Here is a 12,422-nt window from a genome sequence, read left to right as displayed (position 1 = left end):
CGCAGCTTCACAAAGACGGAGGCGAGGACGATGGCCAGGACGGTGAAGAGCAGCGGGACGGCCAGGTACAGATCCACGGACACGTCCATGCTGCCGGAGCCCGAGTGCGCGGCCACCCGCTCGGCCTGCGGCGGGGCTGGGCAGGCTCTCAGCAGCCTTCACCAGGCGTCATCTCCCTCGGCCCTGCCCACAGCCCCGGCCCCTTCCCCTCCCCGCCCAGCCCCGAGGATGGGGGGGAAACACCGCTCCGGGCAGGGCGGGCTCTTCGAGGGCAGCGTGGAGGGCCGGATGGGCTCCGTGCGATGCTCAGCGAACACTCACGCCTTACAGCCCTTGGTAGGAGCTGGCACCGCACGGCAGGATGTCCCCAGCGAGGAACATCAATGTCAAACCCCAGAGCATCGCCCCAGGAGCTGCAGGTGGAACCCATGATGGCAGCCATGGCAACCAGGTGATACTCGGGGCTGCAGGTGGTACCCGGATAGCCAGGTGCTAACAGTGGCACCAGGTGACATCCACATCAAACCCCGAGCATCACTCCTCCACCTGCCCCAAGAGCTGCAGGAGGTACATAGGATAACCAAGCCATAACCCTGCTAACCAGGTGATACCCACAGCACTGGGGTGACATCCCTGGTTTGAGTACACAGCGATGGATGACACAAACTGCTGTCACTGCCATCAGGGTGCTGAGAGTATCTGGGTTACAGGAGCCTCCCCACAGCACAGCGAGGTGCACCGAGGGACTGCAAATAGCAGCGCCCAAAGACTGGGCTGCTCGAAGCCAGCACAAGCCCTGCCAGGGGCTGCCGCCCAGCCCTGCCACCAAGGACTTCCTGTCCCTCGGGGGGATGAACCACCGCTCCACAAAGCGCCCAGAATCAGAAGATTTAAGCCGTGCCACAGGTAAAGGCAGCGCTGAGCTCTCCCCGCTGCACAGAGCCGGAGCAGACATGGGAAGCCCACAGAGCTTCCTCCGGGAAAAAGGCTTCGGGGAGTTCTGTGGGAGCGGAATATTTGTATTGAGCGGCTGAAAACAAAAGAAAGACGGATTAAATCCCCGGGGGGGTGAGGAAGGAAGCGGAGCCATCCATGATCCTCACTGCCATTTATCGTTATTGCTAATCCTATCAAGCGGCTGTTTGCGTACGGATCGTTGTATTCTTAGTAACGACCCGTCACGATGCTGATCTTTCCCTCCGTGTTCTGTGGGCTCTGAGCATCCGAGCAGCCCTGGAGCTCAGCGCTGCGCAGCGGGCAGCTGCTCCTTCCCAACCGCGTTCTTAAGCTCAAACTTCCACGTTTGACTCGTCAGATGGAGGTGACGCAAAGGCACCCAACAGCAGCCCTGCCCCCGTGCTAAGGAGCATCAATAGGTGCAGAGCAGAGCAAAAAGCTCCGCGCAAAAGCGTTGCGGCAGGATGGGTGCCGTGCTGGAACCACCACCGACCACGACATCCACTTTCCTCTACCAGCACCGCGTTTCCTACAGCCGTAGCCGTGCAGGGAGGCGGCGGTGGGGCTTTGCGTTAAGGCACAGCCGGGACCGCGCTGCCCTCTGCCGGTCGGAGCCCCGCACGGCCGTGCCGGCACAAAGGCCGCTTTGACGCAGCGCTCCGAGGGGGAGGAGAGGACGGGGCAGCTGCAGAGCTCAGCCGACAAAGGAGGACTGAGGAGGGAGCGGCGATAACGGCAGCATCGCCCATCCGCTGCGACGGGCTGAGCACGAGGGGCGGCTCCGCAGGAGGGCCGGGGAAGCGTTTCATTCTGCGACGTGTTTCTGTCAGCTCTGCTTATTTACCTGCAGCCTTTGGTTGCAGCCCATCTCGGCGACCCAACGCCCTCATCCAGCGCACAGCTCCCAGGGCAGCCCCACGGCATCCCGCCGTACTGCATGGAAGAGGTGTGAATCTTCGGAAGGTGACTAAAAATAGTTCAAAAAGTGACTAAGAAACATAAGAATGCAAAATAATTGATTTTATTTCCAAAAAAAAAAAGCAAAACCACAATCATCCAAACGAGACAGTTAAGAGTATCCCAGCTCTGCTGGACGGGGCCATAAAAGCAGCTGATGGCAGCAGCAGGGCTGGGGGCTCAGGCAGATTGCTGAACGGATCAGTTTGCTTCTTCCTTCCCTCCTTTGCAAGAGGAATGCCAAAACCTTCCTATTGCAACGTTTATTTCTATTAGATTAGCACACACAGGCATCTCAGCTGATTCAGTCAGCAGTCTTGCTTTCCACCCCACAATGGCTGGGGATTTGGAGGAGGAAAAGGCTCTGGTTTTATTATGAAAGAAGTTGCTGTCTTCCTTCCAAGCATGTAACTGAGAAGACAACGCAGAGCCAGCCCACCCAAGCTGCAGAGGGGAGGGAAGTTTGTGTGCCAGCACCTCCTCAGCATCACCTGCCCCCAAGCACTGTGCAGCAGCAGGTGCTGAGCTGTGTGCCGCAGTTCTGAAGGGGCATTAATTTACTCTTGAACCCTCAGAGCAAACAAGCCTGCACCGGGGAGCAGAGCTCACGGCTCCCTTCCCTTCGGCAGGGCAGGCACAACACCAAGAAGCCCGGCCCAAACCAGCACACAGCTGCCAGCAGCCCCAATGGAACAGGCTGAGCACGGGGCTGAGCAGAGCAGTGCTGCTGTGGGGCTCGGAGAAACGAGGGCTGGCTGGGTCTGCTACATCCATGGCTCTACAGTAGGCAGAAGCAATGGGGTTAGGAAGAACATCAAGGAGCACAGGTGTGGAGAAGTGAGAGCACAGAGGTGCTCCCCAGCCAGCCTCCCACACGCGTGGATCCAGGCACAAGGAGCAGCTTCTAACGTTATGCTGTGGCATGGAAGGGGCCTGGGGAACATCCCCTTCTTCCTGTAAGGCCAACGCCCTGATCAGAGTTAACTTACCCACTTCATTTATTATTATTTTTAAATCCTGATCTAGCAAAACAGCAGAACCTCCTGCTTAGAGCAAGTGACAAAATGCCAAATGTTAAATTCTGGCCGGATAAAAAGCCTCATTCTGCCTCAATTTATGCACCACACAGCAATTCTGGAAGGAGCACCAGAGAAAAATCACGTGGCCAAAAGCACTGCATAACATCCCAAATGTTTTCTGCTAGGAAGAGCTAACGCCTGGTTAGGAAGCCTCAGTTTGCTCAGTATTGCTGGAAAACTCATAGGAGATGGAAGTCAGAGCGTCTTACACAGTAATCACATTTCAGCCTCACAACACCCCTGTGAGGTAGGTATTGCCCCTTCTTAACAAAGACAGAAGCTCACCAACTCAGTTGAGGCAAGAGCCTGTAAGAGGAAGAACCAAAGATCCCAGCAGTCCCAGTTCCCAGGCAGCCGATGCACACACGGCTTTGCTTCCCATCACGCAGAGCTGGCAGTTCGTGGTTCATTCCAAACACTGCCTTTCTGTAAGGGACCTTCAACAAACACAGCCTTTGAGCAGAAACTGCTTCATTTCACCCCATGAAGAGTTCACAGGCACGAAGGAATAGAATCCTCTGCACTTTGGATCTTCCCTGCTGTGCTTCTGGTGGAGCAGCACTTGGTCCATCCTGCACGTGTAGGACTTTAAGATGGCAAAGCTGATCTTTGCAGGCCAAACACAACAGGAAGCTGGAGTGTGCAACACCTTCCATACAAAGCGACTGTGCAGCACCGAGGAGGGCAGGCAGCCTCCTCAAACACAGCACCTCCTGTCTCTCCATTCTTCCAAAGGCAGCAGCTGCAGCCTGCTCTCTCTGAGGAACTACATGGGTTGTGCAGACTCCTGGCTGTTCAATTGGGCAGGAAATAAAAGGCAACCCTGGGCAGAAATGCTACTAGTTTGGGAAGTTTGCTTCAAAGTGAAGTAATCTGGAATAATCTGCAGTGCCCTACAGAGCAGGCATGTCCATGTGCACTTATGTCTGTTACTAGAAGAAATTCAGGGGTCTGGACAGCTAAGGAGCACACCAACAAACCTTCTCTCCCTCCTCACCAACACACTGCTCCTACATGAACTGACTGGAACTGGAATTTCAGAAGCTGAGTTCCTGCCAAATGCAGTTCGGGTTCCCTTGCACAACAGGACCCAGCCCAGTCTCCAAGAAGGGAAAGAGTGTTTAAACAGGAAAGAGACAGGGTTAAAATAAATAAAATCCAACATTCCGGCTACCATCAAACCCAGCAGGTACAGCAGTTAAGGCTGCCAATCTGCTTTTTAATTCAGCTACCAGTTCTGGGCATCGATGCAGGATTAGTACATGCACATCACTTCTGCTTTCAACCTCCCTCTCTCAAAGAATGGCTGATGTGAGATGTAACACCACCTCCTGGGCCTTAGGAGAGCACTCAAGGAAGCATCCCAACACAGCCAGCTCCTGGCTGCACTGTGCAGGTAGAAAAGAAGAATCCCTTCCTCGCAGCACGCCTCCAGCAAGACAGACCTCTTTGCTGACACTACCAGCACAAGCCCCTGTGAAAGGAACAGCAGATCCAACAAATCCCTTGGGGATGAGAGCTTTACCTGCCATGATACAAACGCACCTACACAGACTAAAAACATCACATTTCATTTGTATAAAGCATCAAACAACCATATGCCCCCCTCCCACTCCTTTAAAATTGGCACTGTACGTTCTATACGTTTCTGAAGCCATAGCCTCAAAGAAAAGCCTTTTTCACACGTGAACCACACCGGCCCCAAAACTGCTCAGTATTTAAAGCCCAGCAACTGTTGTTGCTATGTAAGAGTCAGATTTTGTCAGTTGTTGCCCAGTGCTGAACATCACACCTACACCTAAAGGAGTGTCATTACTGGCAAATGCTGACTTTTCCCCCCATGTTTTTTGCTGTGCAAGAAACTCCAGATTCTCTGGCTCCATCGAGATTCCAATGGCAAGGTGCTAGTGCATCTCTGTCACTGCACAGAGCAAAGGTAAATGGATCGTGGCTGGTTAATAGGATGCACTTCAGACGTGTGTGTGTAGATTAAGAGCACAAAAGATGCTTCAGGTGGGCAGCCAACTCCACTGAAGTGGCTTCAGTGCTTGGAGCATCCATCCCACCTCCGCCGCCATCCCGCTGGGCCAAAGGGCTGGTGTTCCTTTCCTCAAGTGTACAGGACAACATGTAAACATAAGACAGTATCAAAGCAAGGCAGGTTTCTAGGTTTACCTGCTGGTTTTAAAAAGTTCTTTAAAAACTGACCGTTGTCTTCCTCGCCAGTTACACAACCCATTAAATACTTGGCATGTCCACACCCACAGATGGGTTTTTAGTGCACTCACTCGGGGCGCAGAGGGGACGAAGCATTGCACGAGAATGTAGTCAGGGCATTTCCCTTTCAGTTAGTAAGGAGCCAACCTTCAACAGCACAGAATGAAGACTGATGTTTGGATTGAAGAGAAGTGACCAAAAAGGATTGTGAGGAGCAGGAGCAGAAGGGGGTAGGACAGAGCTGGCTGGCTGCTAATGGAGCTCCGATGGGCAGCTGCCTCTGGGTGGGTGCTGTTATCTCTCAGGGGTAACTGCGGCCTCCACAAGATTCCCTAATCCTGTCAACAAAAGAAGTACAACTGCCCGTCATCAGCTGTAGCATTTCCCCTCACCCTGGGACACAAAGCACAGCCTGCAGGCTAAGTGTGTGCTCGCACTTCCCACAGGTAAGATTTTATGTTTAAAAGTGTTTCTGTCAACTAAACCACCACAGTGCTGGAGCCAAAATCCCACCCATCCTCACAGAGAGGAGCAGCCAGCACACAGGAAGGAGAGCAGTGCATCAGACAAAGCTAGCTGGCTCTAGGCAAGGTGCTTTTTGCAAATTTGAATTGCAGAGAACTGAAAAAAGCACAGGACTTTCAGCTGTGCACGCAGGGGCTGCATTTTTTCCACTTTTTTAACAGGGTCTGCATTATGGTTTGTTGTATCCTGCTGCTCATTGCCTGCCTGACAACACAGCTGGCTGCTGAAAGGGTATTTGACAGCACCTGAACCAACTGCCAACAGAGCAGTGCATCGCAGCAGCTGAATGGCAGCAAGCAGGTCTTCAGGCAGCATCCTAACGAGCTCCAGCACAACACTGGATATAGAATAGATATCTGGACTTCCTCAGGTAAATGACTTGCACACCTTCTTCAGCAGATCACACACTACGTCACCACACCCAGCCTGGAGCATCCAACAGCTCAGCAAAGGAACTACGCAGCAAATACAGCAGTGTTGGTTTACCAAACCATGAGGAATTTGCTTAAAAAATTTGGCAGGCCTCTTCTCTTTTTTTTTCTGAGGAAAAAATCTTCATTTAGCAAAAACCTGTTTGTTCACCCCTGCAGCATCAGCTCCCAGTGACTCTGTATATAACTTAGCAACTCCACAGAACTTCCATATTAATTTTATCCCATACAACTGACGTTCTTGGTTCTGCTGAGTTAACCAATGAGAAGTTTGTATTATTATTTTTTTAAATAAGTAAACACAGACATCTTACGTTTTGGCTGAATGTTGGCTTTAACAGATAAAGCAGTGGGCCAGACTGAAGTAATCCAGACAATAATAAGAGAAAACATTGAACTGCTTGAAGATTTTGTTTGGACAAGGCATCCAAATCTGAGCCTGGCCCGATTGCTCCTCATCTCAAACTGTTCACTTTTCCTGTGTGCTCTCTAAAGAGCACAATTTTCTACCTCTCCCATTAAAAAATATATATAAATATATTCTCTATTAAAAATAGGATAGTAATAAAAGTATTTAATAAAGCACTTTAAAAAAAAAACTAATGAATCTTAGTTTTCAGTTTAGAGTAATTAAAAGCACTGGCCGACTGCTTCACGTTCTGTGTGGAGCAATGCTCTCCATCCCTCTATCCTGAGGACCTGCCCCTGCTCTGCCCTGTATTGTCCTCCCCTTGTTCTAACACACAGCAGTTGCCATCAGGTCACCTGGAGGAGCTGCGCTCTTTGCTCACGCAGTCGTCCTGGGAAGTTGTATCACCGTTACCCATCATGCTGCACGTCCTCCTCTTCTTCCTCCGATGCATCATCCCCTCTGTCTCAGAGCCAGAGTCACACTGAAGCACGGAGAGATGAAAACAGAGCTCAGAGAAATCCAGAAAACTGTGCTCGTGAGTTCAGCACAAGAGCTACCTCGGCAATTCTGGACAATCACATCCATTTTCAATTAAGTGATTAAAACCCACAAAGAGGTATTTTTTTAAGACTGGTCACAGACTGCAGTATGTTTGTGGTGAGACAACTGATGCATTCATTTTGGCTCCTAAAAGGATCCAGGTTTTGGGGTTTTTTATGTAAGGGCAGGCAGCACTTTCTGAAGCACTTACCCCACATCAGGCACTTAGAGAAGTCCCATGCTGTGCCTGTCCCTACTCTGGACCTCGTTCCTCCTCCCCATTTGAAAACCATCCAACTTGCCACCATTATAAACAACCATGGCTTGGTAAAATGAGTGACAGATTTATATTTTAGATTAAAATAGACCCCAAAAAATATGTTACCTCTGAATCAGAGTCGGAGGAGCTGGAACTCGAGGAGCTGGAAGAATCACTAGAGCTATCAGAAGCAATACCAGTAGATTCCTGTAGGTCAACCGAATCAGCCAGTGCTGCCAAGTCAGGATGCTCCTGCTTTAAGATCCTAAACACAGTTCAAATTTCAGTATCAGTCTTCCATGGTTTTGTTTCATTGTTTTCTACAGGTAACATGAAAAGAAAGTGATTAAACTCTCACCTGTACCACTTCCGCGATAATTTGGGTCTCCCTCTCACTGTCTTGTGCCACACCACGGGGAAGTTGGTACAGCTGGCAAAGTTCTGTGTGATGGCAATCGTTGTGTCCAGGTTGAGAACTACGTGCCACCAACCACCTGCAAACACAGCACCGTGAGCACTGCTGCACATCCAACGACTGCCACGCATCTTTGTCCCATAGCAGAGGCAGAAACCAGACCAGGCCTCCCGAATCCAGGTGAGCTTCCCACCAGATCTTCTTTCCTCAGCCTTATTTCAGAATTCATTCCACTCCTCTGCAGGTTCTCATTACAGAAGGCTGCACAATGCTCTGGCCAAATTATTCACCTCACACGCAGTGACTGAAGATCTGAGCTGACAGCAACACGCTGCCTACTGACAGCCTATCTAATGGCATGAGCCATTGTAACCCAGGCTGCACAGAGACCCTCTGTCAAGCTGGAGCACGCTTTCCACGCTGAATTAGCAAGGTTCTTGTGATTATAGACCAGCCTTTCATTTAAAATAGATGCAAATTGTTTCCCTGCACAGACTAAGAATAGACAGTCATGTTCTTACCCACTTATAACCTCCAAAAAAGAATAAGGAAACAGTTTAATGGAAATCGACAGCTACAAAATCCTAACAGAGGGGACTGAGAAGTCACTACTAAGTGCCAAGGCAATCACAAGGCACACTCCTCACACATGAAATCAGCTGTGCAACACAGACAGGCAATGTGGATGGAAGCTACATGCTGTGATGCAAGATTCAGAGGTCAGACTGCAGGCACTGAACTCACCCACACTATCCTACCCACTGGCCACCTCAACTCCCAGTTATAGCAGGCACACCTTGCACAACCATTTTCTGACATAAGGATGCCATTCTCATCTTTCTTTAGCTTTTGATTTTGAGATTAAGCACAACCACAGAAAAGTGGGTGGAATGCATCAGTGACTTTAAGTAGTTCTCTTCCCCCAGCCAAGAAAAATCCACGTGCAGTCAGACTACCTAAGCTACAAAATCCAGTGGAGAACGTGCTGTGGTGTATATAAACTCCAACACTTTTGGGTCTGAGAGTTACTAACACTCAAATGCTCAGCTTTATTTATTTATTTTTTACATCTCAATGTTTTCCTATTAATTTAATAGAGCTCAGGATCACAGTCCTATGAATGTGCAACGCAAGTCTGACTTGTTTTGCCACCCATACCACATGCAATTCTGCACTACAGGCCATTTGTACGTCAGAAGTAACTGAGCAGTGCAAAGAAAGCCTCACAATACACAGCTCTTCTAAAACAGCTCAGAGTAGTTTCCTTTGTAAGAAACGAGCTGCAAGAAATCTGAAACATTCTTTCTTTCTCAGAGAAGTTAAAAACCCACTTCTCTCTGCCACATCTGCTTTCAGGAGCCATTTCTACATACCTGGTACAAAAACAGTCTCTCCTGGCTTCTGCAAGATTTCCAGGGGTTTGAATTCAGGAGGCCAGGTGGGAAGCTGCGTCCTCGGGTATATGACATTGAACCACGTGATGGCCTCATCCTGCTGGTTACCTCCCTCCTCCCGTGTCACTTTGATCAGCTCTCTGGGAGTGCTGGTGGGGAAGAGGCACCAACGCTTGTGTCCCTGCACCAAGGCGTTCCACGCGCTGGTTCCCAAGGGGTCGATGTGAATTCCTGTTCCAGAACGAGGTGGGCCCATCACAAACCATCTGCGTGGCAGGAAAAAAAGCACAACCCTTCAGTCACAGAGCAAGCAAGTAGCTGCTTTCTCTTTTCTTCACGCACAGATTGATAGTTATAGCTGTTAATTTGGCATACGGTTAGAAACCAAGGGAGTCACCTTGAGTCCTTTCTCCATTTATCTTCAAATGATGTGATGTGGGTTTAACCTAAAAACCAACACAAACTGTGACAGGAAGGACTGCGAGCCAAGGCAGTGAAGACAGCTTTTAAAAACAAAACACAGCTATGAAATAGAAACAGTTCTTTTCATGAATATAGTGACCTCAAGGCAGAAGCACTCCCTTTTTGGAGCTATGTTTATGACTGCGATAGAGGCACAATGCTCTGCACCAGGGCTCTTACCAAGCTGGAGGATTCTCCCAATCTTCTCCATTTCTAAAACTTGCTACTCATAAACGGAACCCAGAAGCACAGAACAATGGGGAACTAACAAAAGGCAATACAAGTAAGGAACAGAGTGAAGTTATGCAACCCTGGCTTACTTCTATGCCTTCTGTTCATTTACAACAGGCTTTTTATTCCAATATTTAACTAGCTGGGGATTACTCTCTGTTCAACATTTGGTGTGTATATTCTCATTCCCAATTTGTAAAGCTCACTTCCTCTGATGGAGAAGTTCAGCTGCCACAGATGTTTAAACATAACAGCACAAGAACACTATTACACCAGCTAAAACAGACTAAATCAGGAGGCTTATTGCCACAAAGCAAAAGGAAAAGACAATATCTGTTTAGATGGAAGAAACTAAAGCAGCGTGAAGGTGAGCCTTCTTCCATCCAGACCCCCCTGTGGCTGACAGGCATGTGGTACCAAGGAGAGGAGCTCCAGGGGTCAGAGTATCTCAAGTCACAAAACTCTCCATCTCCCCTTTCCAATGCAGGTGTGAATTAAGCTGGTTCCCAACCACTGCATACTAGCAGCAATGACTGGATTTGTGAATGGCTTCCTACTTTGTTAAGCAGCCATGAATAAGAAGACGTGCACATCTTCCTCTTATGATGAGGAAGTACAGCTCCTGATTGAATTTTCACTAAGCTATTAAACTGCTGAATACTCTCCATCCATGTTTAGAGATAAAAACTCCAGGAGGTGAGGGCTGTAGCTGTGCCCTTTCACACCACGAGAACAGCCTCAAACAAACCCACTTTTTCCAGAACAAAGTGCAAGAATGCTATGATCACAAGCAAGGAGTTCAGCTCACGCCTGTGGGTGTGGAGGGTGCAGGGGAGAGAAATATCAGTGTGAGTCACAGCTAGATTACCTAGATCACTTGTAACTTTGAGAAAGTTCTGTCAGTGTGCCTCAGTTACTGCTGGAGACTTACAGGGACTACATGACATCAAATGCTTTCACATTTGATCACAGCATTGTATGCTCTTAGAAGTCAATGATAAATAGCTTCTGCTACAACTTTGGAAAAAAAAGCCTGAAAAACACAACTGAGCTATTATTTGTTAGTACTTCGTTCAATATTTGCCCTATTTCATTAAAAAACCAACCCACAACAGAACCTCGTGTCACTCAGAGAGCAAGTCATTCTCTAGCAATTATCATGTGGCTGTAAAGACTTTAATTACATCTAATTCTCAAAACACTAGAAAGCATTATATTAACGCAAATAGAAATTACTTTGTACCTAGGAGCCAATATATAAGGTTGGTGCATTTCATTTCAGTAATCAAATGCAATTTCCTTCAACTTCTAATCAGATAGGAAAAAAAAGTTTGAAGATTATATAGATGCAAAAATATTACGCAGTGCCATCATCATCTGAAGGGGAGCTAAGAAGTAACCTCCACTCTTCATAGTCATCTAGTTTAAGATCTTTACCTTACAAGGACTGACCCATAATTAAATGAAGCCCTGTACTGTACGTAAGCCAGAAAAAAACGAGAACAAATCTTGAGGCATTTTGAATCTGAAGGCCAGAAGGCACTTCACACAGCAAGAAATTCATCTTCGTAACTTTCAAGCACTTGGCACTTATTTAAAATGGAAGAAAAATTAAGAAACAAACTGGTAAATAGATTGGTGACAGAATGAGAAATCCTGATTCACAAATCTGTTCTTCCCTTCTTGTGCATTAGAGGCTTTTAAAGCACTTCAGAACAGCAAACACGAAGCTGCCACTTTGCTTTATACAAAGCAATTTTATTTAATAACCAGAGGCATGGGAAGTAACCTCAGTTGTCATTTTTCCATACCTGTAAGGCGGCCTTCGTTTCTCCCCCGCATACTGAAACAGATCATCAGTGAAGAACTTGGGTACTTTGTAGTCCTCCAGGAGTTTCCTGCGCTTGGGATGCTCTCCATAACTGCTGTCAAATATGTACAGCGGGCTGTCATCACGCGTGGTCTCCATGTACTCAATGTAGTATTTCATCTTCATCTTCACAGAATAACCATCATTGTCCTCCCCGCATTTGAACTTCTGGTTCCTGTACTTGCGTTTCAGCCGCTCCAGAGTCCACTTCTCCTGCGCAGACCAGCCCACCTGGGCGTTCAGCAGCACCACGGGTTTGTACGGCTTTTCATAACGCTCCACAAACTCCTCCACGGTGAGCTGCAGTGCATCCGCCCGCTCCACGTTATCCTGTGAATGCAAGGGAGGAACACAGAGCAGCTATTAGGACAAACATCCCAGAGCCGTGCTCTGAACCAGCACGGAGGCTCCCCACGCTCGGGCTCTACTCCATACACCACGAGGCTATCAGACCGCCTGCGTGTTATTTTAAGCTCCCTGAGGGTGCAGCCCTAATTCTGGCGCCCGGCTCTCAGCGCTCTCACCGCCCGGCTCGGGCAGCGTTTGGCACCATCCCCAGCACGGCAGGACACGGCAGGACACCCCAGTCCACCCAGCTGCCACCCAGCCTCGCTCTGTACAGCCCCTCCCCCACACCCCTCCATCCCTCAGCCTCACCCCGCTCCCCTCAGCT

General features: G+C 48.8%; 2 protein-coding genes across 2 annotated transcripts in view; both read right to left on the bottom strand.

The window, feature by feature from the left end:
* Positions 1–183, bottom strand: part of MXRA7 (matrix remodeling associated 7) — a 21,234-nt gene extending 21,051 nt beyond the window's left edge. The window contains exon 1 of the mRNA XM_010721280.3: positions 3–183. Coding sequence (XP_010719582.2) covers positions 3–89 — 87 coding nt within the window. The 5' untranslated portion in view covers positions 90–183. The remainder of the gene's footprint in view (positions 1–2) is intronic.
* Positions 184–4,548: 4,365 nt separating this feature from the next.
* The window catches only part of JMJD6 (jumonji domain containing 6, arginine demethylase and lysine hydroxylase), an 8,210-nt gene continuing 336 nt past the window's right edge, over positions 4,549–12,422 (bottom strand). Inside the window, exons 2-7 of the mRNA XM_010721299.3 lie at positions 11,691–12,109; positions 9,166–9,452; positions 7,736–7,871; positions 7,504–7,642; positions 6,932–7,059; positions 4,549–5,548 (exon numbers count right to left, since the gene is read on the bottom strand). Of these exons, the coding sequence (XP_010719601.1) occupies positions 5,512–5,548; positions 6,932–7,059; positions 7,504–7,642; positions 7,736–7,871; positions 9,166–9,452; positions 11,691–12,109 (1,146 nt within the window). The 3' untranslated portion in view covers positions 4,549–5,511. The remainder of the gene's footprint in view (positions 5,549–6,931; positions 7,060–7,503; positions 7,643–7,735; positions 7,872–9,165; positions 9,453–11,690; positions 12,110–12,422) is intronic.

The sequence above is a fragment of the Meleagris gallopavo genome, chromosome 20 (genome assembly GCF_000146605.3).
Source record: "Meleagris gallopavo isolate NT-WF06-2002-E0010 breed Aviagen turkey brand Nicholas breeding stock chromosome 20, Turkey_5.1, whole genome shotgun sequence".
Classification (NCBI taxonomy): Eukaryota; Metazoa; Chordata; class Aves; order Galliformes; family Phasianidae; genus Meleagris; species Meleagris gallopavo.
Note: the sequence above shows the minus strand (reverse complement) of the source record. Positions and strands in the feature narration are given on the sequence as shown.